The sequence below is a fragment of the Prunus dulcis genome, chromosome 4 (genome assembly GCF_902201215.1).
Source record: "Prunus dulcis chromosome 4, ALMONDv2, whole genome shotgun sequence".
NCBI classification, from domain to species: Eukaryota; Viridiplantae; Streptophyta; class Magnoliopsida; order Rosales; family Rosaceae; genus Prunus; species Prunus dulcis.
This window is the reverse complement of record NC_047653.1, coordinates 5,442,501-5,465,627: the sequence shown is the minus strand read 5'-3', so window position 1 is coordinate 5,465,627 and position 23,127 is coordinate 5,442,501. Positions and strand designations below refer to the sequence as shown.

General features: G+C 38.1%; 3 protein-coding genes and 1 long non-coding RNA gene across 4 annotated transcripts; 2 read left to right on the top strand and 2 right to left on the bottom strand.

Moving 5' to 3' along the window:
• The first annotated feature begins 3,105 nt into the window (after positions 1-3,105).
• Positions 3,106-4,829, top strand: LOC117625125 (60S ribosomal protein L8-3-like). The gene is made up of 2 exons (XM_034356722.1): positions 3,106-3,609; positions 4,256-4,829. Exons 1-2 carry the CDS (start codon positions 3,170-3,172, stop codon positions 4,596-4,598), a joined length of 783 nt encoding a protein of 260 aa, XP_034212613.1. The 5' UTR covers positions 3,106-3,169; the 3' UTR covers positions 4,599-4,829.
• Positions 4,830-5,411: 582 nt separating this feature from the next.
• LOC117625121 (pentatricopeptide repeat-containing protein At1g30610, chloroplastic-like) lies at positions 5,412-11,500 on the bottom strand. Its single transcript, XM_034356718.1, has 9 exons — positions 10,197-11,500; positions 9,306-9,497; positions 8,711-8,792; positions 8,395-8,586; positions 7,722-7,835; positions 7,531-7,621; positions 7,287-7,444; positions 6,293-6,724; positions 5,412-5,847 (listed from the first exon to the last, which is right to left on the bottom strand). Exons 1-9 carry the CDS (start codon positions 11,216-11,218, stop codon positions 5,422-5,424), a joined length of 2,709 nt encoding a protein of 902 aa, XP_034212609.1. The 5' UTR covers positions 11,219-11,500; the 3' UTR covers positions 5,412-5,421.
• Positions 11,501-16,458: 4,958 nt separating this feature from the next.
• Positions 16,459-20,392, top strand: LOC117625122 (protein CHUP1, chloroplastic-like). Its single transcript, XM_034356719.1, has 7 exons — positions 16,459-17,618; positions 17,809-18,735; positions 18,984-19,115; positions 19,315-19,496; positions 19,579-19,690; positions 19,774-19,917; positions 20,015-20,392. Exons 1-7 carry the CDS (start codon positions 16,833-16,835, stop codon positions 20,093-20,095), a joined length of 2,364 nt encoding a protein of 787 aa, XP_034212610.1. The 5' UTR covers positions 16,459-16,832; the 3' UTR covers positions 20,096-20,392.
• Positions 20,393-20,468: 76 nt separating this feature from the next.
• On the bottom strand, positions 20,469-22,066 carry LOC117625128. The gene is made up of 3 exons (XR_004585417.1): positions 21,951-22,066; positions 21,592-21,794; positions 20,469-20,668 (listed from the first exon to the last, which is right to left on the bottom strand). It is a non-coding gene; the product is annotated as an uncharacterized LOC117625128 (long non-coding RNA).
• Between the last annotated feature and the right edge of the window lie 1,061 nt (positions 22,067-23,127).

The following is a 23,127-nucleotide window of genomic DNA, read 5'->3' as shown; positions in this document are numbered from 1 at the left end:
CATTGACCTGATTTTGGAAACTTGAACACCCATCAAATAGTAAGGAAGTAGTTTATATCTAATGTGTGAGGCCGTGAGTCCGGCTTAATTAGTGGTGAGTCCATTCAATTAATTAGTAGATCTTATGGTATAATTCTCGGGTTGAATTGTGCTTTTATTGAAATAGAATTGTCGAGTACGTATGACTTTGAACAAGAGAGAACTATTTCGAATCTCCATCTCTAATTATGAATTTTTTAAGCATAAGATAAGTATTATGTCATTAAAGATGTTATAAGTTTGTTTTTTCTTTAATCAGAAGAATAAAACAAACTTTAATTAGTTAAAGTGTGTAATATAAGCAAAAGGTCAGATTAAAAAGCTAAAGACCAATGAGCAAAGATTTACCACTTTTCCACGTCTACAACCAAAGGAATTAAACCAGAGTTGAGTCAGTCGAAGCCAAAGCCATCGTGCATGACAGGTCAAAAGCTGTGAAAGACATGCAGCAAGCCGTCCAAAATGGGATGCTAAAATAGAAGTCTAAAATAATGAGAAACGGGGTGGAGTGGAGAGAGATTCATCTAACTTTCAATCAAATTCATGAGGACGACTTTACGGTTGAAATGACATAAAAATGAATGTATGGTTCGTACTGGGGAAAACCTAACCAGGGCGGCTGCTGTTGCATGAATAAATAACAGCCGTGCATTTTGCTTCCATTCCATGGAGTACATGGACCATGATATACTTACCATTACCATACAGGCCAATTGAGTAACATTATATTTTAAGGTCTTCAATTATGGGATTCGTCAAATGAAATCATCCGGGTAGTGCTCATGTCTTGTATTTCAATAATACGAACACATGACTATTTGAAATAGTACACCGAAGGTCTGGACTAATTCAACTAACACTCTACTGATTTAAAAATAAAAAATAAAAAACTATATATATATATATATATATATATATATTTTGTATGCAACATACATTGCCCTAATTGGAAAATGTCAAGGCAGCCCCTAATGCAATGATGAGTGACCCTAGGGTTGGACTTAGTTTAGTGCACTTGAACAAATTTTGGCGTGATTGATGAGGATCTAAAGTGTTTACCTGTATACATGGCAAAGAATTATCTCCTAGTTGTTGCTTTGCTTGTGGATGTTGTTTCTTTATTAACAAATAAAATGTACCGATTTCGAAATTAGAACAAACTAAAAAAAATGCATGAAATGGAAAATTGTACTTTTATTAGGTTTAATTCTAAGACTGAAGTTGGAAGTTCAAAGCGTGGCATGGTGTTGAATTCGAAACAAACAACCATATAAAGAAGATCTGACAGCGAGGGCCACCAATGTTTTACAGATATTTATCTTCGGTATCTTTCCTATTATAGGAGAGTCACTTGTGTGAAAGAAAGATAACACTATTTTATTATTTTTGACCAATCACGACATATCACGTATGATAACGTTTTTATGTGATATTTTATTATTGATTGTGAATGACAAAATAATATCATCTCCGTTTCATACAAGTTTTTTTTTTTTTTTTTTGCTATTATAGGCATTAATTAAATGAGTTGGTGCCCATTGATACTTTAAAAAGTAAGTTTATCTGTTAGTTTTCCAAAATAATGTATAATTATAAGTTTATGAAAAAGCTTGTGAGGTTTTTTGTTTTTCTTTTGATGTCAACTTTGTGAGTGAATATTAATATACATATAATCTAATTTATGCTATTATTGTAGTAGATTATATAATATATATTTAAGTCCATTAGAGATTAATTATATATTTTTTAATGATATAGATTAAATATTTAAATTCATAAAGCGTCAGAATTAAGGAGATTTAAGTCAATGTATATATCCATCTAATAATGAATATAATGCAGACAGAAATTAATTATATAAATTCGGCAACTAGCTAGTACAATAGTCAACATAAATTTGGTATGCATTATTGAGTTTTCTTTGGACCCATAGACTTTGTCTGCATGGATGATGCCTCCCTACCTTTTTCCACAGAGGAAGGCCATCTGGCACTCAAAAGTTCAGTCAAGTTAGGCTCTTTCTTCTTCGGCTCAGGTCGGCTATGAATACAAATTACAAAGTTAAAAGATCCCTTTGTCGTTGGGTTGGGGCCTTTTCCATATCATTCTTTATCCCTCTCATTTTCATTTTCATGGTTAGCTTGGGAGGTGACTGAGGCTAAAGATTAGATCCCACATTCACATTGATCTCAAGTTTTCAACAAGCCTCATCTCTCGGAGAAAAACTTGCTTACACCCGTTTCATTAAAACGGTTATCTCACACTTACTATATTATGAGAAGGACACGTTATAAGATGCTTATTTTATAAAATAGTTATCTCACAGTTCTCATATTATGTGAATAACAAGTGAAACAATATACAATATGCCGATTTCATAAAACAGTTATTTCACACTTACTATATATTATGTGAATGCCACATGAAACCAATGTTGTTGATAATCTTTTTGTTGAACTGAAGTAAATTCTCATTGACTGAAACACAGCTTAAATAACACGTACAAAATAACTAACCCATATAAAGAAGGAACAACTAACAAATAACATAAATAATTTCTAACAAATGTATTCAAAATTTTCCCCTTTCTCCAATATTGCCGCTCCTCGTGAGTCACATCTTGAAAAGAACAAAAGATTTTGAGAAAGAGTGGCATCCTTTAATGATGGAGTTGTCACCACCATCGCAGGAAAATTATTGATGACGACAAAAAATTATTTTCCCCAACAAAGGGTAAGTAAAAACTGACATTCAAAAGAAACAATAGCGGAAAATATATTTTATTTTTGAATGATATGTTTGTTTATCCATATCATAAAATTGTGCTCATGTTTGTTCATGTGTACACAAAATTGCTGGGCCTTAAAGTAAACACAAAGTTGCTCTTTGGGCTAATTTAAATATTCCCATTTTACCTCTTAAGCATTAGGGTTCCAAAATTTCAAAACTAGGCCCAATTTGTTATCGATCCAAACACTAACATTTTGGGCCAATTGTATGTCATTTATCTTTTAGGGTTTTAGATAGTTTTGGAGGCTGATCTCAAATGCTATAAATTTGCAATTCTAGGGTTTGCGGAACTTCATTTCGTGGCCGCTCGCAGAGCAGAGAGACATCTCAGCGGGAAGCTATGGGAAGAGTCATCAGAGCTCAGCGTAAGGGTGCCGGGTCCGTCTTCAAGTCCCACACTCACCACCGCAAGGGTCCTGCCCGGTTCCGGAGCCTCGACTTCGGCGAGCGCAACGGCTACCTCAAGGGCGTCGTCACTGAGATTATCCACGACCCGGGTCGTGGTGCCCCGCTCGCCCGAGTCAGCTTCCGCCATCCTTTCCGATACAAGAAGCAGAACGAGCTCTTCGTCGCCGCTGAGGGTATTTACACTGGCCAGTTCATCTACTGTGGGAAGAAGGCCAATCTGGTCGTTGGAAATGTGTTGCCTCTCAGATCGATCCCAGAAGGAGCTGTCGTCTGCAACGTCGAGCACCATGTTGGTGACCGTGGAACCCTTGCTAGGGCTTCTGGTGACTACGCTGTTGTTATCAGCCACAACCCTGATAACGATACCTCCAGGTATCTCTCTATCCAATCGTTTTGTTTTCGTTTGATTAATTTCTTTGGTATTGCGGAAGTGTAATTATATTTTCTTTGATGAAATATAGCTTGTTTTTCAATAATGAAGCATGAAAGATGACATTTTTATTGAAAATCCCACTTGGGTATATTCAGACTCAGTTTGAGATTAAGGGACAGTAGTTGGTGTTTTGTTTCTTGGGTTTTATTGATTTGGGTGGCATTTTGAGTTATGCTTGTGGTGGCTAGTCATAGTGGTGTGGATATGAATCAATGTAGTAGTAAGATCGGATTATGAATTTTAGATGGATTGGGTCTCAACGATTCATTTTAGATGAATCAATGAATCAATGTGCTTTTTCTGATAGAGATTATGATTGGTTTATCTTATTGTTCAGAAGATTGTTGAAATAAGGAAAATTAGAGGGGGAGAAAGTACTTGTCAATAAGAAATAAGAAGATTGTCCAATGTGATCATTCGTTCTTTCACAACGTCTTTTGCTTGAAATGGTATACATTGATGATTGTAAGGTTTTATGTTGATTGTGTTTGTCCAAAGATGGTATTTGTAATTTGCTTGCTGCGTTGTTTTTTATTTATTTGGTTAGGGACTAACTGATTATGTCTGTTTACATGTTCTTAACAGGATCAAGCTTCCTTCTGGTGCGAAGAAGATTGTGCCAAGTGGCTGCAGGGCAATGATTGGGCAGGTTGCCGGCGGTGGTAGGACTGAAAAGCCAATGCTCAAGGCTGGTAATGCATACCACAAATTCAGAGTGAAGAGGAACTGCTGGCCAAAGGTTCGTGGTGTGGCTATGAACCCAGTTGAGCATCCTCACGGAGGAGGTAACCACCAGCATATTGGACATGCAAGTACAGTCAGACGTGATGCTCCTCCTGGCCAGAAGGTTGGTCTCATTGCTGCAAGGAGAACAGGAAGACTTAGAGGACAAGCTGCTGCCACTGCCTCCAAGGCTGACAAGGCTTAAGACCAATTTTATATTTATATGTTCTGTTTTTGGACCGCCAAATCTTTTAAGAGTGCTCAACATTACCATTTTTCCTTTTTCTGAATTTGCTATTTTGGTACTGTTTACTTTATGTACTAGTTTTTATCAGACACTAGTGGGTTCATTTGGCAGAAATTTTGTTTGGTTGATCCTTTATGCCCAAATGTTCAATAATTTCAAGGCTTTATATAATTACAATTTAAAACGTTACTCAAATTCTCATCTTAGAGTTGGTGAGATGAATACTTTTGAGCTAGATAGTATCAGTTTAGGTCCAACTCAACGAGTGTGTTGTGAGGTTGCCAGTTTAGTTCCATGGTATATGTTAACAGGCAAGGTTCATATAGGAACATGAAATTTATTTGAAGTTATGGTCATATTAGATTGATTGTAGACCTGTGGTCTCAATGGTTCATGTGGGTAAGTAATTCCAAATGACCAAATGTATTTCTATTGAGAGTGGGTAAGTAATTCCAAATGACCAAATGTATTACATCCACTACATGGATGCTAGGATTCGAACCTAGGACCTTTCTTGAGGGAGCATTTGCTTTAAAGTGTAGTGAGTTCTTTGCCCAAATGTATAGATTTAGATGACATTATAATGCTAAATTGTTTGCAAATTTAGCTTTGTTGACAAATTCAAATTCTTCTTTTCATATACCTCCATTCAAATCTCCCATTCCTATATTTTGATTTCATGCAATGGACATTCTGGATATTATTATTGTGATAGGTCGGCAACTTGGGATTGCTTCACAAGATAGGAAACGTTTTTATCAGAACGAAAAAGAAGATTAATTTAAATATGAATACTATTCATCAAAGAATTCATAGCTGGTTCAGTATGAGTTGTACATACAGTTTCACTTGGTTTAAAATCAACTCCCACTAAACAGGTTCTATCAAGTTCCCCACAAGCTGCCATAAGATTTTGAAAAACAGGGTTCGACCTATCAGTTCTGTTGATAAGAATGCTACCCTCATGAACTAACCGTACAAAAGTGTCTTTCTGAAACCTTTCTGCATTTTCCTTGAACAACTTCAACCATGCATTCTTTGAGAAGAATGTCTGCAGCTCACCGAGATTTGGATCCGTAATACAGGTGAGAGCAGCAGCATAGTCATCTTTCTCTAGCTTTGTGCAAAACCTTTCCTTGACAAGAGGAGGAGGTGGACTCCGGCCTGCCTCCATCAAGTGCATCCAAGTTATGTCCAGTAGCTCACCCTGAAAATCATGAATGGATCCCATTTGTGAATAAATTATAATTGTAAATCCCTTATTCTGGGTTATTGGGGTAAAGAGAAAAGTTAACCCAAAAACTACAACCATGCATCACCCAAGAAGTTTTATATATGATAATATTAATGTAAACATTCACTTCCTACACATTTCGAAACAAGTGCTAGCCATATCCCAGGAGGTGAAAGAGAAAATACACCCTGAAAATCATGAATGGATCCCATTTGTGAATAAATTATAATTGTAAATCCCTTATTCTGGGTTATTGGGGTAAAGAGAAAAGTTAACCCAAAAACTACAACCATGCATCACCCAAGAAGTTTTATATATGATAATATTAATGTAAACATTCACTTCCTACACATTTCGAAACAAGTGCTAGCCATATCCCAGGAGGTGAAAGAGAAAATATTAAGAAAATAAATGATACCTTTCCAGCTTCGCAAGCATCCAATATCATCCGAAGATGGCGTTTAGCATTGAAGTGATACCCATGGTGTAGCATCATTTTGTAAACAAATTCGAAATCGTCCCACCTCTTTTCTGTGATGCAGGCATCTAACAAAGTGTTGAACGTGTAGCTATCTGGTATCACCCGAACCTTACAGTCAGATTTGCTGCTGATATTATTCCCATTATCTAACATCTTCAGGAACAGCTCTTTTGCTTCTTCAAACATCCCATGGTCCAAATAACCTTTCAGCATTGTGTTGCAAGTAACAAGATTTGGGGAGCAAAAGTTCTCCATTTGTTTGAAAACATATGCCCCATTTTCAATGCTTCCAGCGTCCAAACAAGCTTGAATTAAACCAGTGTAAGTCACTACTAGAGGCTTATTTGCAACCTTACATATCTTCTCAATCTGTTACAAGAAAGAGACACAATAAGTGATCCAACTGTTAACTATGGATCAATTATGAGAACATATTATGTATACTACCAGGTGGGTCATAGTTGAGCCACATCCAATTAATGTAAGCATACTTACACAAATACACAAAATATTAAGAATACAGGGCAAATAATTATCAGCACATCATAGCATTGGCTTTATACAACATGCTGGAAAACATGCATCTTCTCCTTTACATCAGATCTGTATAATTTTAGAATTAAAAAAAAAGAATAATATTGCAGTAGTTGGGGGAAGGGTGATGACTTCCTGGCCATTCCCTCGCTAATTGATAAATTAACATGAAAAGGTAAAATCACTATATGACTTATTTATTGGACCCGAATTCTTTTATGATTGACAAAAATCAGCATTGCAGCATGTTGCAAATCAATTCTTGGAACATCATATCAGTATAATGCATGCTGAAGTGCCAATGCAAAAAAAAAAAAGAAAAAAAGAAAAAAAGAAAGAAGGCAAAACAATAACCCAATTTTCACTGATATAATGAAACAGACACATTTCAAATTACCTGCATCAGTGCTTCTTGGCACCGTCCAGCACTACAAAGACATCGAGCAAAGTCATAATAAAGAGCTGCAGAACCTACTATTCCTCGTCTTTCCATGTTCTGAACAACCAATACAGCTTCATCTACTTTACCTTCTCTCCAAAGAGTGTTCACAATAACTGTATTCATAAGGAACCATCAATATTTATCCCTCTATAACAAAATGCAAAGTGAGACAGTAGTCCTGAAAAATCCCATAGAATACCTCTGTAAGTTAAAGCATTTGGTATAGAAGATTTCTGCACTTTCTTGAAAAATTCGTGAACCAAGTTGTACTTGCCACATGCTAACATCACCTGATTCAGTGAAAACATTGTCCGGTGTGCATAACGCGAAATAGATATTCAGGGTAATCTAGCAGCGCGGTACAAGAAAGAAACTAGAGGTAACTCATACCTCCATGACAAGTCCATATGTTGTAGTTGCAGGCTGTAGGCCTTGTTGCTGTAACTGCTGCAAAACCCAAAATGCTCCTTCCCATTGTTTGCGCTGGACACAAGCATTTAATACCTGCACATACATACAAAATATTATACCAATGTATACAGAACTGCACTAATTTTTACAACAACTACCAAGCTCTTCAAAGAATTTAAATCAATCAGAGGAACCTCTTCTATTAGCAATATGAAATTAAAAAGGATGAAGTTAAAAGACATCCTTTTTAGCTTAATAGGTGTCATACGAAGGGTGAAGATGCAATGAATGGGAAAAACCATGTATGCGTTTCTAAACTAATGTGCACAAAAACTCTACAATTATGTACTGTTTAAGAACTTTAACGGTAACTATTTTAGGGGTCCAACTGATTGTAGGCTGTGCAGCACACTGGTTGACACAAGTGTCACAACCTGACATGTCCGACACATCAAAAAAAATTATTTTAGTATTCTACAAATGACAACTATTCAATCATTCTGATCACAAATCTAGAAAAGGCTTCGAAGAGAGACTTAAGATTTGAATGTGTCAGCCAACTAATAGTCACTTGGGTTCTGAAATCACAAAGCAACGAAGTAGTTATAAATCATAATCTTCCGAACATATATTATCACCAAGTACTACTTACCGCATGGAAGACAACAATATCTGGTTCCAACCGAGGGTCCCACTTCCCAAGTGCCCCTGTTTTGAACTTCTTCTTGGGAGGAGATCTCATAGTATCAATCACATCAAAAAGTTCCCTCATATGTCCCGCTTGTCCAAGAGTTACGGCAATAGAATGATAAGCTACCAAGTCAGGATATGAGGACATTTCTTGCTGGAGAGAAAAGAATAAGTAAATATAATATTGGTCGGTGAAAGTGCTCTTTCTCCCTTTTACTATAAATGTCTTTCATGAGCAAAAAGCACACTGTAGATAATAATCAATTTTTGTGAATTACCAGCATCGCATGAAATACATTAAGTGCCTCCACAGGTCTCCTTGCCTTTCCAAGTACATCAAGGGCAGTTGTGTATATGTATCTGAATTTTAAAAGGGAAAACGCTTCAAATTTCTCTCAAATGCAATGATTAATGACAACTAACAAGAAATACACACACCACTTGATTTCTACCTTGCATTACAAGAAGTACAATCCCAAGCAGCATAGATTATAATGCAATGGAATTATTCTTCAAGAAGTATTCCATATCCCTAGGAGATGTTACCAAGACATGCACTAAGTGAAAAAGAAGTCACCATAAATGACAGATGATCTGTACAGGATTCAGAAATAGTATTGGTGATACCTAGAATTTAGTCCTTAAAGTTCCATCCTCTAATTGTGACTTTTTTTTTTTTTTTTTTCTCCCTTCTGTAGAAACTGGGTTGCAGCACTAAAATTCAAGCCCGCAAAAATTGACACAGAAGAATGAATCTAAATGTTGAAATGTTGAAAGGGAGTCTAAAGCTCATGAAAATTCCTTACTTTATTAAGCAGGAGTGCATGCCAATCTTTATATTTAATGCTCTAATCTTTTCGTAGGCAAGAATACCTGAGCTTGTGGGATTTGAAACGCTCACGCATTTGAAGCCACTCAATGACTTGTAACACCCGTCTCCAGTTTCCTAGTTTTCCCAATAGCTGGATAACTCTCAATATTGAATGATCTGTGAATCTGATTTGTGCACTTCGCATCATCTTTGAAAACATCCACTCAGGCATGTCAATGTCTGCACCATTCAGCCTGTTAAAATAAACATTAATGAGATAATGAGAAACCCTAACTACAAAACACTTGACATGAGATATTAAGTTTGGTAAATTAGACAAAGGAAAATAGAGAAAAATCCAGGACATGACAAGCAAAATTGCTTATGAAGATGCCAAAGCACGACCTCCCTAAGTAGTTATAACAGGAAAGAATGCTGTATCAACTGATAATGACTTCTGCAGTTATATTCAGGAAAGAATGCTGTATCAACTGATAATGACCATTCTGCAACCCAGATTCGTTAATGGGTATATTTTCCCCTTAAACAATTTATGTAGGAATTAAGTACAGAAGTAAAGTGTAGAATCCATGACTTCCATGTTGCATAAACTCCGGACTGGCGACAGTCTTTAGTTACTTTTACTGAGTGGACTGATGAAGAAAGAAACTACAGACAACTTGTGTAACATAATACATATGGCTAAATAATGCCAAACTGAGCTTCACTTGCAAGCTGCTCTATACCAAAGAAACTGGTAATATTAATATAGCCGAACAGAAGAACATAATAAAAACATCTAAACCATTAGGTCAATTGAAGTGAATGTCATCTTTGTTTGAAAAAAGAAAAAGAGTAGCAGTAAATTGTCATCAACAAGGTAAAGCTAATGCCATCGATCAAGAAATTAATACTTCCGATATAAGAAAAGGAAAAAGACATAGAGTACATACCATTTTGCTAGCTTCTGGATCCTCTCCTCCATTTCCATTTGTGAAACTCGTGGCTTGTCCATTATATCACCGAATTCATCAAAATTCTTAAATGCAGCTCTTTCCATCTCCATGCTATTGTCATAATTTTTTTTGGGGAAATCCCTACCACTCTTAGTTAACTTCTCACTTCTACGAGAAAAACCTCTACCAGTGGCATTCTCAGCATTGATGTGGTTCCTCTCAAGTCCACCTTGAATTTTAACACCAACTTTCCCTCTGTCGAAGGATTTATCTGTTGACTTGTAAACTCTTAGGTCATCTTTCACATTTCGTGCCATTGTACTTTTACCTCTGAAGTTCAACTCTGGTTCTAGCCTACCCGAATATTTTGACCTTCCATCTCTTGCCTCTCCCCTTATCTTCTTCTTTTCCTTTTCATCCTTGTTGCTCTGTCTGCTATCATATTCATCCTTAAATCCTTGAACTCCTTGCCTTTTGCTTTTTCCCATAATTCCGTTTCTATTTCCAAGTGCCTCATTTTGCTTTGCAGCTTTTGACGCCTTCTCTTGATTAGAATGCCCTTCAGACTCCCCCAATTTTACATGCTCTTCATTACCCTCAGACACCAGACTCCTGGAAACACCTCTACTCCTCAAATTATGCTTTGGATTCTGCTCTTTTGAGCTGTCCTGCTTATCTCTATCACTTCTAAGTCTAACAGTCCCCATAACCTTCAAGTACTGATCAAATGATGGCTTAAATTCAAACTCTTTCTCTAGAATTTCACCACCAACCGACCTGTTATCAGACCCTTCCTTCGACACAGCACTAATAACTGTTCTTCGATTCGGAATTTTAATACCAAAACCCCGATTCTTCTTCACATTCTTCTCATATAAGCCAACACAGAAGATGGGTCTCCGAAAAAGCGAAAACCCAGATAAAGGACCTGGCTTTGAGCTACAATTCGCAACGAAAATATCATTTCTTTGAAAATTGGAGACGCCCAGTTGAGCATTTGTCATAATCATTCCCACCATTTTCAATTTATCCAACGAACCCAAGTAACATGATTTCAAACTTTCCTAGGCCATGTTGAGCTATGAAGCGAAACAATTACAGAAATACATAAAAGAGAAAGCATACAGCGAACGAACAACGAACTTCAAGTTTAAGTAGGAGAGCAGCTCAAAGAGGAAATGGCTACCGTGAAAGCAGACAGACAGCCACGGACTCTGTTCTCCTCAGAGCAGGAGGACCCTAATAGCTGGAGAAGAGACAAACCGATTATGCTCTGAAGAAGAAAGTGATTGTCGCTCGTGATATCGATTGAAAACCCGGGAATGAAAATCAACGAATAACTGTTGGACTTGGAGGTTACTACCGGGGCAGGTTTAGGCCCAATAAGTGTATGAGTTAAGGCCCATACCGTGTTGTTCTTTAAATTGGGCCCCTATTATGTGTTCGGATGATTCAATCGGGCCCAATATATTGAAACACGACTCCTTTTATTTTATTTTAATACAAGCAATATTAGACGTAGAGGATTCAAACACTATGCATGTCGAACCAAGGCAAATTATCTTCCAGTATGCTGAAGAGTGGTATTCTGCCAACAAACCAATTACAGGAACCTCTAATCAAAGACTCAGTTGTCGTTGAACAGTCCCAGTCCTGAAGTCTGTAAGATTAACTCAGATGGTAGTCGGAATAACACTACTAGTCATATTGGCGCTGCATGTGTGTTAGGAGATGTGAAGAAACTGATTTTCCATTATATTATTCATATGATCATTATACAATATATATAAAGTCTGTAGAAAATAATCTACAGTTACAACAAGTCATTATCACAAACATAGATATGGAGTTATGGCCTAATAACAACGTAACTGACAACTGACCATTTCCTATCATTAGTAGGGTTAACTATTGTAACTGAAATACTATTGTAACTCCATAATACTCCCCTGCAAATCGAGCGCGCATAGCATAGCAAGATTTGAATGAAGAAACTGTATGGTGATGGAGATGGTAGTAGCAGTCGTCTGTAGTAGTCTAGTAAGGGAAACAAAAAAGAAGAACTCCAATCTCCAGAGTTGCGACAGCGGCATGAGATAAACAAAGTAAACATAACGCCCATTGAAAGGCAGCAAGTGAAGGAGAGCATGGGCTCATGGAAGGAAGGAATAAAATGACGGGCTGACATACAAATCAAATGTACCTAGGAAACAACTCTAGGCACCTGAGAAACATAATGCTACCTAGGAATCACCCTCTAGGTAGGATAAAGAGAAATAGACAATGTTGTAAAAAGGAATGAGAAAGAAAAATAATTCAGACAAGTGCATTTTTTTATTTATAAAAGGCTTATTATCACAAAACGTCCCTAACGTTTGCGAAACTATTACATTGCATCCTTAAAGTTTTTTTGTATCACTCATGGTCCCTAACGTTAATATAGGTGCTCTTAAATAGTCCCTCCGTTAAAAAAACTGTTAAATCCAGGGATATAATAGTCAAATCAATCCAAAATTATATTTAAAAAAATATTTTTTATTTCCTCCCTTCTCTCTTTCTTTTCTTCTTCTTCTTTCTCTCTGCCCGTTCTTTTCTTCTCTTCTTCTCTCTCCCTGTTTCTCTTTTTTTTTTCTTTTTTTTCTCCTTTTCTCTCTTTCTTCCTCTTTTCTTCTTCTTTTCCTTCACATGGCTGTTTCTTTTTCTTCCTCTTTCCTTCTTTGTTCCTCATTTCATCTTCTCTCCAAAAGCAACTAGATTCATCCTCTCAGAAGGAATGCTGGGTTTGATGAAGTGAAGCTGGGCTGCTGGGTTTGTTTGCTGTCAACTTAGCATAGAAACTACCAACTACCAACTCACTCATCTGAATCTGATCATAGGAGTTTGACGAGCTGCATGCAACTCAATCGAATTTCAGTTTTGACTAGTGGTGCTGGAAATTGGGTCTACTACTATTTTCAACGAGAGGCAGAAGACTGGATTTTTGGGTTGCTTTTCAGTTTCGAGGCTGCTATTGGAAAAGTGGAGGCTCTCTCCCATGATACCCGTTTACAAAATCTCAACAGGAACAAAGCTTGTGCTAAAAACATAGAAATCCAACTCATCTCAAGGGAGAGTAGTCTCACTGTCAAATTCTCTACGAATCAACGCGTTGTTATAAGAAGATGAATCTGGTTGCTTTTGGAGAGAAGAAGAAATGAGGAAAAAAGAAGAATAGAGGAAGAAAAAGAAACAGCCAAGCAAAGGAAAAGAAGAAGAAAAGAGGAGGAAATAGAGAAAAAGAAGAAAAAAAGAGAAACAGAGAGAGAGAAGAATAGAAGAAAAGAACGGGAGGAGAGAAAGAAGAAGAAGAAAAGAAAGAGAGAAGGGAAGGAAATAAAAAATATTTTTTTATATAATTTTGGATTGATTTGACGATTATATCCCTGAATTTAACAGTTTTTTTGATGGAGGGACTATTTAAGAGCACCTATATTAACGTTAGGGACCATGAGTGATGCAAAAAAACTTTAAGGATGCAATGTGATAGTTTCGTAAACGTCAGGGACGTTTTGTGATAATAAGCCTTTATAAAAATAATAAAGATGAGGAATGGAAACCAAAAATAAAATAAAAAATTCATCACATGGAAAGCAGAAAGATATGCGTGCAGAGAGAAAAGAAGGAATATTTGAAGGGAATAAAGAGGTTAAGAGAGGATGCAGCACAATAGTAGAGGATTGGAGGTGAAACCAACCTGGGACATAGAGAAAAGAAAACGAGAGCATGAGTAAGTTTGAGTTTCAAGGCACCATAGAAACAATAAGGTATGAGGAATAAAACTACGGGGGAACAGAGAAGTAATAAAGAAAATATTATCACAAGAGGATAGAGGCCCATATAGATTAAAATATAGAAGGATGATTGACCCAAAAAACAATAATAAGAAATAAAGGAGGAAACCAAGTGAGACAGAGAAAGTAGTCAAGAGAGGGAGAGAGAACAAGATGCAAGAGAGAATCCATGAAAAGGAAAGGAAACTCAAGATTCCGGAGACAACCCATGATAGGGAGAGAGAAAACACAATTGAAAAGAAGAGAAGAGAATACCCTAGTAACATAAAAGAATTATAAAGAAAAGAAGATAATACCCGAGTAATAGAGAAGAAGAAAGGCAGCGCAAGAGAGCATTGAAGAAGACAGAGACCAATAGTAAAATCAAAGAAAGAGATTGGGCTTAAGAGGGGAGGAGAACACAGGTTGAGCATAGATAAAGCGTGAGAGGCCAATACCAAGGCAGCAACACAGTGATAAGGCTTGAGTGGCCGATACCAAGTCAACAACACAGAGGAAGAAACAGGGGCTGTACAAAGGGAACATCGGCTGTGTAGCACGGCAGAGAAGGCTCGGTAAGCGTTGACAAGGCTCACGGAGGAAAGAGAGACGGCTCGATGAGCGATGACAGGCAGCATCAACAAACAAAGGGAAAGTATGGAAACCACGATAGAGAAACCATCAGAAATACATGAGTGAGAGAACCCACGATTGCAGACTAGGATAAGGCTCGTGGAGGGAAGAGAGACAGCTCGGCGAGAGAGACGAATAAGTGGAGAGAGATTTCAAGTGGAGAAACCAACGATAGAGATGTGTGATCTTTAAGGGAAAGGAAAAGTTTTTTTTTTTTTGCTTGGTTTCAACAGAGAGCAGTGGCCCAACATTGATGGATAACAAGGGGCTAGCGAGCCAAAAGAGGGACAGGCAGTGGCTGTGTAAGAGAACAACAACGGTAGGATAGCATGACATGAGAGAGATAAAAGCCGGCGAGGAGAAGACTCAGTGAGCGGTGACAAGGCTAGCAGAGGAAACAGAAATCTCGCCATCATGGCCAAGGGAGATAAATGGAGCTGCCATGGGTTGCCACAAGAGAGCTCGATGGAGGAGACGGTCCACAATGAAGACGGCGCGACGGAGACACAAAAATAACGAGCTAACAGAAGAAAGGGTTGTAGTGGTAAAATAAAGGTGCGGCTACAACTAAGGTGGAAAGAAAAAACATATTCATCTTTGAGAAGAAGAAAGGAAAAAGCACTATACATACAAACACCCTTATGGGTGAGGAGTGAGGAGCGCCAACGACTCTCAATGTTGGCAATTGGAGGATCGCTAGTCGGCGTTAGCCATTAGCTCTGATACCATGAGGGAAGTTGAGGTTCCACCCCAAAATCAATTGGCAATGGAGGGAGTAGCCCAACTCCTTATAAGTCCATGCTAGGTTTCTCAACTTTCCAATGTAGGACTCTTTATCTTCACATTCTCATACGCCCCTGCACGTGTGGCGAATTTTCAAGCCTAACACGTGGACAACACATTTTGGGTGACGTGGAGCACGTGTGGCCGTTAGGCTTTCACACGTGGGCTAACCCGCTTTGATACCATGAGGAAACTGATTTTCCATTATATTATTCATATGATCATTATACAATATATAAAGTCTGTAAAAAATAATCTACAGTTACAACAAGTCATTCTCACAAGATGCAATTGGTGCTTGGCTTAAGGGCTATTCTGTGAATTTGGGTATTGGCTCTGTCCTTGAGGCTGAATTGTGGGATATTTTCTGGGGACTTTCCCTAGCTTGGGATTCTGGGTTTCGAACTGTGGAAGTGGAAAGTGATTCCAAGTTTGCAGTGACTCTTCTTAATACTCTCGCTATTTCTACCCACCCCTTGTTCAGCATCATCAATTGCTGCAAATTAAAAATGAGTACTGATTGGAATTACTCAATTAGACACATTTTTCGTGAACAGAGCTGTGCAGCTGATGCTTTGGCTGCTAAAAGTTTTGATTTTAATCTAGGTCTGCATATCTTTGATGGGGTGCCAGCTTGCATTACTGACATCTTGGCTGCTGATACAAGGGGAGACTCCAAGCCTCGTCTTCTTTAATTGGCTTTCTTGTTTCCCTAGGCGTTAGCCCCCTCTGTTACTCCAAAAAGCTACATGCCTCTTATTTAAAATTTTAAAATTTTTAAAACTTCTATTTTATTAAACAAAGGATTTCTTAAAATATTATTAAAAAAATAATTAAAATATACAAAATTAGTGAGAGATAAAACCGTAATTTCATTAATAAAATTAGTAAGCGTTTTTGTCGGTGTAAATAAAATTAGTCAATTTTTTATTTTTGGTAGGAAACGCAATTACAACTTAAATCCCCAACCCTCGGGTGTGGGACCCGGGCGCTGAATTAGACCGTTGCACGCCCACCCTCGTATTCTTTCACTCTTCACGGAGAATGGAGAGATTCAAATTTCAAAAATTCAAAGTTGGCCAATAAAGAAAAGCTGCCACTTTACCCGCATAGCACCCAACTGATCTTGGAATCGGAGCTTTCATTACTACTACAAGTCCATAAGCAAGCGCCATTTCAAGCTTTACGCCTTCCTTTTAGTCCCAACAAAAATATTTGAACTTTCAAATCCCATTTCATTGCACAACACAGCTCAAATCATGAGCTCACTCTCTCAGTTCAGTATGTTTTTCAGTGTTATTTAAGGCCAGTTTGTGAAACCTCAGCTTGTGGTTGAATTTAGGACCACCCCTATTTCAGTTGAGTGCCATTTTCTAGGCCCTTTGTATAATCATTTTGGTTTTTCACAATGAGAGAAGAGAACCCATCAGAAAGCAGAGCAAGATCGATCAAGTTTTCTGACCAAAATCAGATACCAAAGTGCCAGAATGTGAAGGGCAATAGCAACGCTTCAAAGTTAAGGTCTGCTTCTTCATGGGGTTCTCATATTGTGAAAGGGCTTGCAGGAGACAAGAAGACCAAGGTTCAACCCACAGTGACAAACAAGAAACCGCCGCTAATGGGCTCTGATATGGCGAACCAGAAGAATTCATTTGTGCCTTCTCATCCACGCGTCAAGCGTTCGCTCATTGGAGACTTGTCATGCTCAGTCAATGGTAATCAAGTTCATCCTCAAATGCATCCCACCCATCGGAGACAGTCCTCTAGGGACTTATTTATTGAGCTTGATCATTTGAGAAACTTACTTCGAGAATCTAAGGAAAGAGAGTTCCAGTTGCAAGCTGAGTTATTGGAGTGTAAGCGAAACCCAAAAGTTTTAGAGCTTGAGAGGGAGCTTGAGGTGAAAAGGATTGAGCTTGATGGCCTAGCTCGAAAAGTTGAGTTCCTGGAAGAAGAAAAAACTAGCCTCTCTGAGCAATTATCGGCATTAACATCGATTTTGGACAGGAATGAAGGAGTGACATTGAAAAAAGAAGAACAAGAAAGTTCAGTGGCATCAGCATCAGGGAGTGTGGAAATGGAGGTTGTGGAGTTGAGGCGCCTGAACAAGGAGCTACAGCTTCAGAAGAGAAATCTTGCTTGCAAGCTTTCGTCTGTGACATCCCAGTTGGCTTCTCTAGCAAAGGCTTCTGAGGTACTATCATATCAACTTTACTGATTGATTACTTAAATTGGGTAACTAAAGTTTTATGCTGAGCTTGGTAGTATAACTTTTAGATGATTATCTTTTTCTTTTCTATTTTCATTAGCTTTACTGGATTATGTGAGTTAGTTGTCCTGGTTTACTTTGTTTACTTACTGCAATTTGTATTGGTTATTATCAGAGTGATATTGTTGAGAAGATCAAAGCTGAGGCATCTGCGCTAAGACATACAAATGAAGATTTGTGTAAACAAGTTGAAGGTTTACAAATGAGCAGGTTGAATGAGGTTGAGGAGCTAGCCTACCTGAGGTGGGTGAATTCGTGTTTACGAAATGAGTTGCAGAACTCCAATTCATGCTCCACAACAAATTCTGATAAGCCATTAAGCCCCGGTTCGTTTGAGAGGAGTAGTAAATCTGCTGGAGCATTGCCATCTAGAAGCAGCGAGTACTTAGAATACGGTAGTGTAAAGAGATTGAATCTAATAAAAAAACTAAAGAAATGGCCTATTGCTGATGAGGACCTGCCCAACCTAGAATGCCCAGATCGTCTCTTGGATAAAAGTTGGGTTGATTCAGAGGAAGGTAGAAGTCCTAGAAGAAGACACTCAATAAGTGGATCTAAATGCTGTGCAGAAGAGTTGGTGCAGAGTAATAAGAGAAGGCAATCTGACGGTTTTATGTGTGCTCAAGAAATGGAGAAGGATACAGAGCCAGTAGCTTCTGAAAATTTTGATTTATTCTTTGGAAATTGTCATGAAATTAACAAAATTCCAGCTTCATTAGATGTGGAGAAAAGGGCCTTGAGAATTCCAAATCCCCCTCCAAGGCCTTCATGTTCCATTTCTAGTGGAACCAAAGTGGATGGTTCTGCCCAAGTTCCACCGCCTCCACCGCCCCCGCCACCTCCTCCCAAGTTTGCAATGAAGACTAGTACCACAGGAATGGTACAAAGAGCCCCACAAGTAGTTGAGTTTTATCATTCACTCATGAAGAGAGATTCTAGGAAGGATTCTTCAAATGGAGGAGTTTGTGATGGCCCAGATGTTGCAAATGTTCGTAGTAGCATGATTGGAGAAATTGAGAACCGATCATCACATTTGCTTGCTGTAAGCGTTCGCTTGCCAGTTGTATTTTTCTGCTTCAAGTTCATTTTCTACTAAATCTATAGTTTTCCATTGTCAAATGCTTGCAACTTCCAAGCCTTTTTGGTGATTGAAATCTATCCATCCAACTGCTGACAAGAGATGGAGGAAAGAAATTTAATGCTCCCATGTCTCTCAGTAATGAGAGGGAGTAGGTTCTCTGGTAGACTAATGCAAATTCTTATTGATTGTAATCACCATTTCTTTTGCAGATAAAGGCAGATGTTGAGACTCAAGGAGAATTTGTGAATTCGTTGATCAGAGAGGTGAACAACGCAGTTTATCAAAACATTGACGATGTTGTGGCCTTTGTGAAGTGGCTCGATGACGAACTTTGCTTTCTTGTAAGTGTGATCTCTTTCATGACCAGGAAAACCATTTCATAGCTTTGTGTGCAATATAACTTGATCTACTGTAATATAATGGTGGATGTGTTTCAAATGGCACTGGGAAAGCTAAGCAAATATGAACAAGGCAAAGTGCTCAATATTATATGTCTGATCTTGCTGATTTGTACTATTATGCTTGCATTCTGTTGAAAAGGTGGACGAGAGGGCAGTCCTAAAGCATTTTGATTGGCCAGAAAAGAAAGCCGACACACTACGAGAAGCAGCATTCGGTTATAGAGATCTCAAGAAATTGGAGTCTGAAGTGTCTTCATACAAGGAAGATATAAGACTGCCTTGTGATATTGCACTAAAGAAAATGGTCTCATTGTCTGAGAAGTAAGAACCTTCATTGGTGTTTTTGCTAGTAATTAATCTGTGGTAACTACAAACTTATCAAGTGTTTCCTTACCTCTTGCAGGATGGAGCGCACTGTTTATAACCTTCTCCGGACAAGGGAGCCCTTGATGCGTCATTGCAAGGAGTTTCAGATACCCACAGATTGGATGCTTGACAATGGAATTTTAAGCAAGGTAGACTTCTGTTGTTGTCTTGTCTATATATGAAATACTCAACGCCTTTGCATCACATATATGATTCACTGCCAATCCTGCAGATAAAGTTTGGCTCAGTCAAGTTGGCAAAGATGTACATGAAGAGGGTGGCTATGGAACTTCAGTCAAAGGCGGCAGCGGAGAAAGATCCTGCTATGGATTACATGCTGCTTCAGGGAGTGAGATTTGCTTTCAGAATTCATCAGGTTAGTAACATAAGAACTAAACATAGTAAAAAGAAGTGTGCGTTTATTCCTTTTGAATATGTAGAAGGTTGAGATATGTTTCTTGATTGATATGCAGTTTGCAGGGGGATTCGACGCAGACACGATGCACGCGTTCGAGGAACTTCGTTACCTTGCTCATCTTCTTAACAAAAAGTAAAGAGGGAAAGGCGGTGGAAGGGGAAGGATTTAACAGAACATTTTTGGCTTACCATCTCAGTAAGCTTCATACGGAAACGTATAATACATTCCGTAGAAAGCAATCTGGCCAGACAACGTGTTTTGGTGTAGTTTTGAGTTTGGCTGTTAATGAGCTTGGTGTGAAAAATAGGAAAGGATTTAGGTTTGGGTTAATACTTAAAATTACCAGAAGTGAAATGATATGTTGCATGTATTGCAACGCTTCTTGTAATATGTAAGTTCAGAATTATACAAACTTTTAACCCTTCAAATCCCACAAACTTTTAATCAAGAATGGCTCATCAGGTATCCAGTAAAAAAATCGACAGATTTGCTTGGCCAACACTCAGAAGTTCAGAACTCATTTTCATTTAACTATTTGCACCAAGTGCACCAATGATTTTGCAACATAATGTGACAAATTTGTACATTCTCACACTATCAACCTTTAATGGTCTAGTCATCATCCTATGGATCACAGTCCCTAATCTTCGCATCTAATATTCTCCATAGTGTAGGCCGTTGTCAAATTTGAACCAAAACGTTCTGTGCACTGCAGAAGTGAACAAGACAAAGTTAATCTTATGTGGTTACCACTCAAAGTCCATACTGTTTCTTCACAGCATAAAATGACCTCAAAATGCAAAACAGGAATAGAAGCAGATACATTCCCCTGTACCCTCAAATAAGATAAACTAAGACTAGCACCCATGATGACAAAGAGTAAAAGGTCTTGAGAAGAAAATGGACACATAGTTGTAACTTGTATACAACCGGTTATATCTGGGCTCAAGCCGAAACAAAAAGCTATTAAATTTTTGGCTTCATAGAAGTGTTGCCTCAAAGGACCGCCTGGTATCAGGATAAAATGTTCCTGACCTTGACTGCTCAGGCACTAGGCATGAGTGAGGGCTATATGAACTCACCAGAGCAGGACGTCCTAGTATCACGGTAAATGCAGTCACACACTAAGCAGGACGTCCTAGTGTTCCCTTCCTACTCCTCACATCTGATTCAGAAAACTCTTACACACATTCCTCTTATAACAAACAGAAGGTCAAGAAACTAATCCAACTAGAGTAATGTCGAGAATCCTGTGACACAATAGATCAAAAGGCAAGTCGACGAGGGAGTTTTAGCAGCTTCAGTGCTCCCCAGTCAATCAATATCTTAATTAGCTTTGCACACTAAGAAACTATCAACATGGAGTAACTCAAGCTGGACAATTGCCAGCCTAAAACTATCAGTTTGAATGAAGATGCATAAACACTAGGGCATCGAAGGTAGGTTACTTGCTCTAGAGGAACGGGGTAGATAACCAACAATAAATGGAACTAGACTGACAACCAGTTTTTGGGCAAATACCATTTGATGAATATATCAGAATAAAACATTGCATTAAAAAATAGCCATTAATTCAGTCATGAATGTAATTATATTTAAAAAAACACAAATATTCAGTGATTTGTGAATCACCATTCTAGTGGGCCAATAACCAGTTGATCATCAACAACCCATCGCAGCTCCACAAACCCTAATCAAAGTGAGCATCCGCAGACAAAGTAAAAGATTCGACAGGAAGCAAGAACTGCAACGGCGATATACGCAGAACACCAAATGCCAGCCGCCAACAACAATTTCAGCCCATCACAGTAGGCCATAAAAAATACCCCTCACACCTGAACCATCAATATCACATAAAAACCACCAAATTATATATAACAAATCAAGCAACATACAGAAAAAAAATCACCTAAAAGGAAATATTTTTTTTGTTGACAAAATCTAAGGCGAGCTGATCAAAAGTTCATCGCACTGGAACGCAATATACATACATCAAATTGCTTGTAATCGATTGCCGATTCTTCTTGATATGACACTCTGAATGATTCAATTTAGAAAAGCGAAAGCCTTGATGCAATTCCAATGCAGCAATCAGAGAGAGAGAAAGAGAGAGAGAGAGAGAGACGTTTTATTTTATTAACTTATCAACCTTATAATGAAAATGAAAGGGTTTACAAACGAAGTGGGCTTGCAGACGTATGGGAAAGCCGCAATGTTGAAAATTCAAATATGGGCCCATACTTGGGCTTACTTTGTGTGGGCCTAGATGTAGATGATTATTTTCTCCCTTAATATTTTGTTTTAGGGCTATCATCATTTATCCCCTAAGGTTTAGGGTCATTCTTGAAATGGACCACAAAGTTTCAATTTTGTCAATTTACTCCTTAACATTTTCAAATTAGACCAATTTACACATTCTGTCAATTTGACAGTTTGATCTTCTGTTAAATGATAACGTGACAAACACAGGGTCCATCTTTTAGGTTGGGAAAAGGGGGTTTAGTGAGGAATCAGGATGAAGAAGAAAGGGGTCAGGAGGATGGGGTTTTGGTCAGGATATGGATTTGGGGGGCAGGGGTGGATGTGGTTTGGTTAGGATGAGGGATAAGGGAGAAGGGAATGGAGGGAACGGTGGGTCGGATGGGGGTGGGTGTGTGGCCGGTGATGGACTATGAGGATAGGGGGGATAGAGAGGTGGTCTGTGGTCATGTATATAGATAGAAGAACAAAGTTTTTTTTTTTAAAATTAAAAATCTTAATTTGTTTTTTGGTAGTTGAGTGTTGAGAGAGAGAGAGAGAGAGAGAGAGAGAGAGAGAGAGAGGTTTTTTTTCTCAATTTTTTATAAAAAAAATATTTATCATGTGAGAGAGGAGAGAGAGAAAGGAAACCCACCTTTGCACTTAACCGAAAACCAAATGGTCGAATTGACGGAACGTGTAAATTGGTCGAATTTTAAAACTTTATGGCGTAAATTGACAAAATTAAAACTCCGTGTCCCATTTTAAGAATGACCCCAAACCTTTAGGGTGTAAAATATTGTTAGCCGTTTATTTTATATTTTAACAAACAATAGGATATTTACAAGATACTTTTACAACGAGCCAATACACTCACAACAACGAGGCTAGCTACAATTAAGTATCGAACTCATCACAAATATATATCAT

Bases quoted from the DNA above. Each gene is read 5' to 3' on its own strand.
- LOC117625125 (XM_034356722.1), top strand. From the start codon at position 3,170: ATGGGAAGAGTCATCAGAGCTCAGCGTAAGGGTGCCGGGTCCGTCTTC. The intron at 3,610-4,255 runs GTATCTCTCTAT...TGTTCTTAACAG, and splicing joins CCTGATAACGATACCTCCAG to GATCAAGCTTCCTTCTGGTG.
- LOC117625121 (XM_034356718.1), bottom strand. From the start codon at position 11,218: ATGGTGGGAATGATTATGACAAATGCTCAACTGGGCGTCTCCAATTTT. The intron at 7,445-7,530 runs GTATTCTATGGG...TTATGAATACAG, and splicing joins AAATGCTTTAACTTACAGAG to TTATTGTGAACACTCTTTGG. The intron at 6,725-7,286 runs GTAATTTGAAAT...TTCTTGTAACAG, and splicing joins GCCAAGAAGCACTGATGCAG to ATTGAGAAGATATGTAAGGT.
- LOC117625122 (XM_034356719.1), top strand. From the start codon at position 16,833: ATGAGAGAAGAGAACCCATCAGAAAGCAGAGCAAGATCGATCAAGTTT. The intron at 19,497-19,578 runs GTAAGAACCTTC...TACCTCTTGCAG, and splicing joins ATGGTCTCATTGTCTGAGAA to GATGGAGCGCACTGTTTATA. The intron at 19,691-19,773 runs GTAGACTTCTGT...CCAATCCTGCAG, and splicing joins ACAATGGAATTTTAAGCAAG to ATAAAGTTTGGCTCAGTCAA.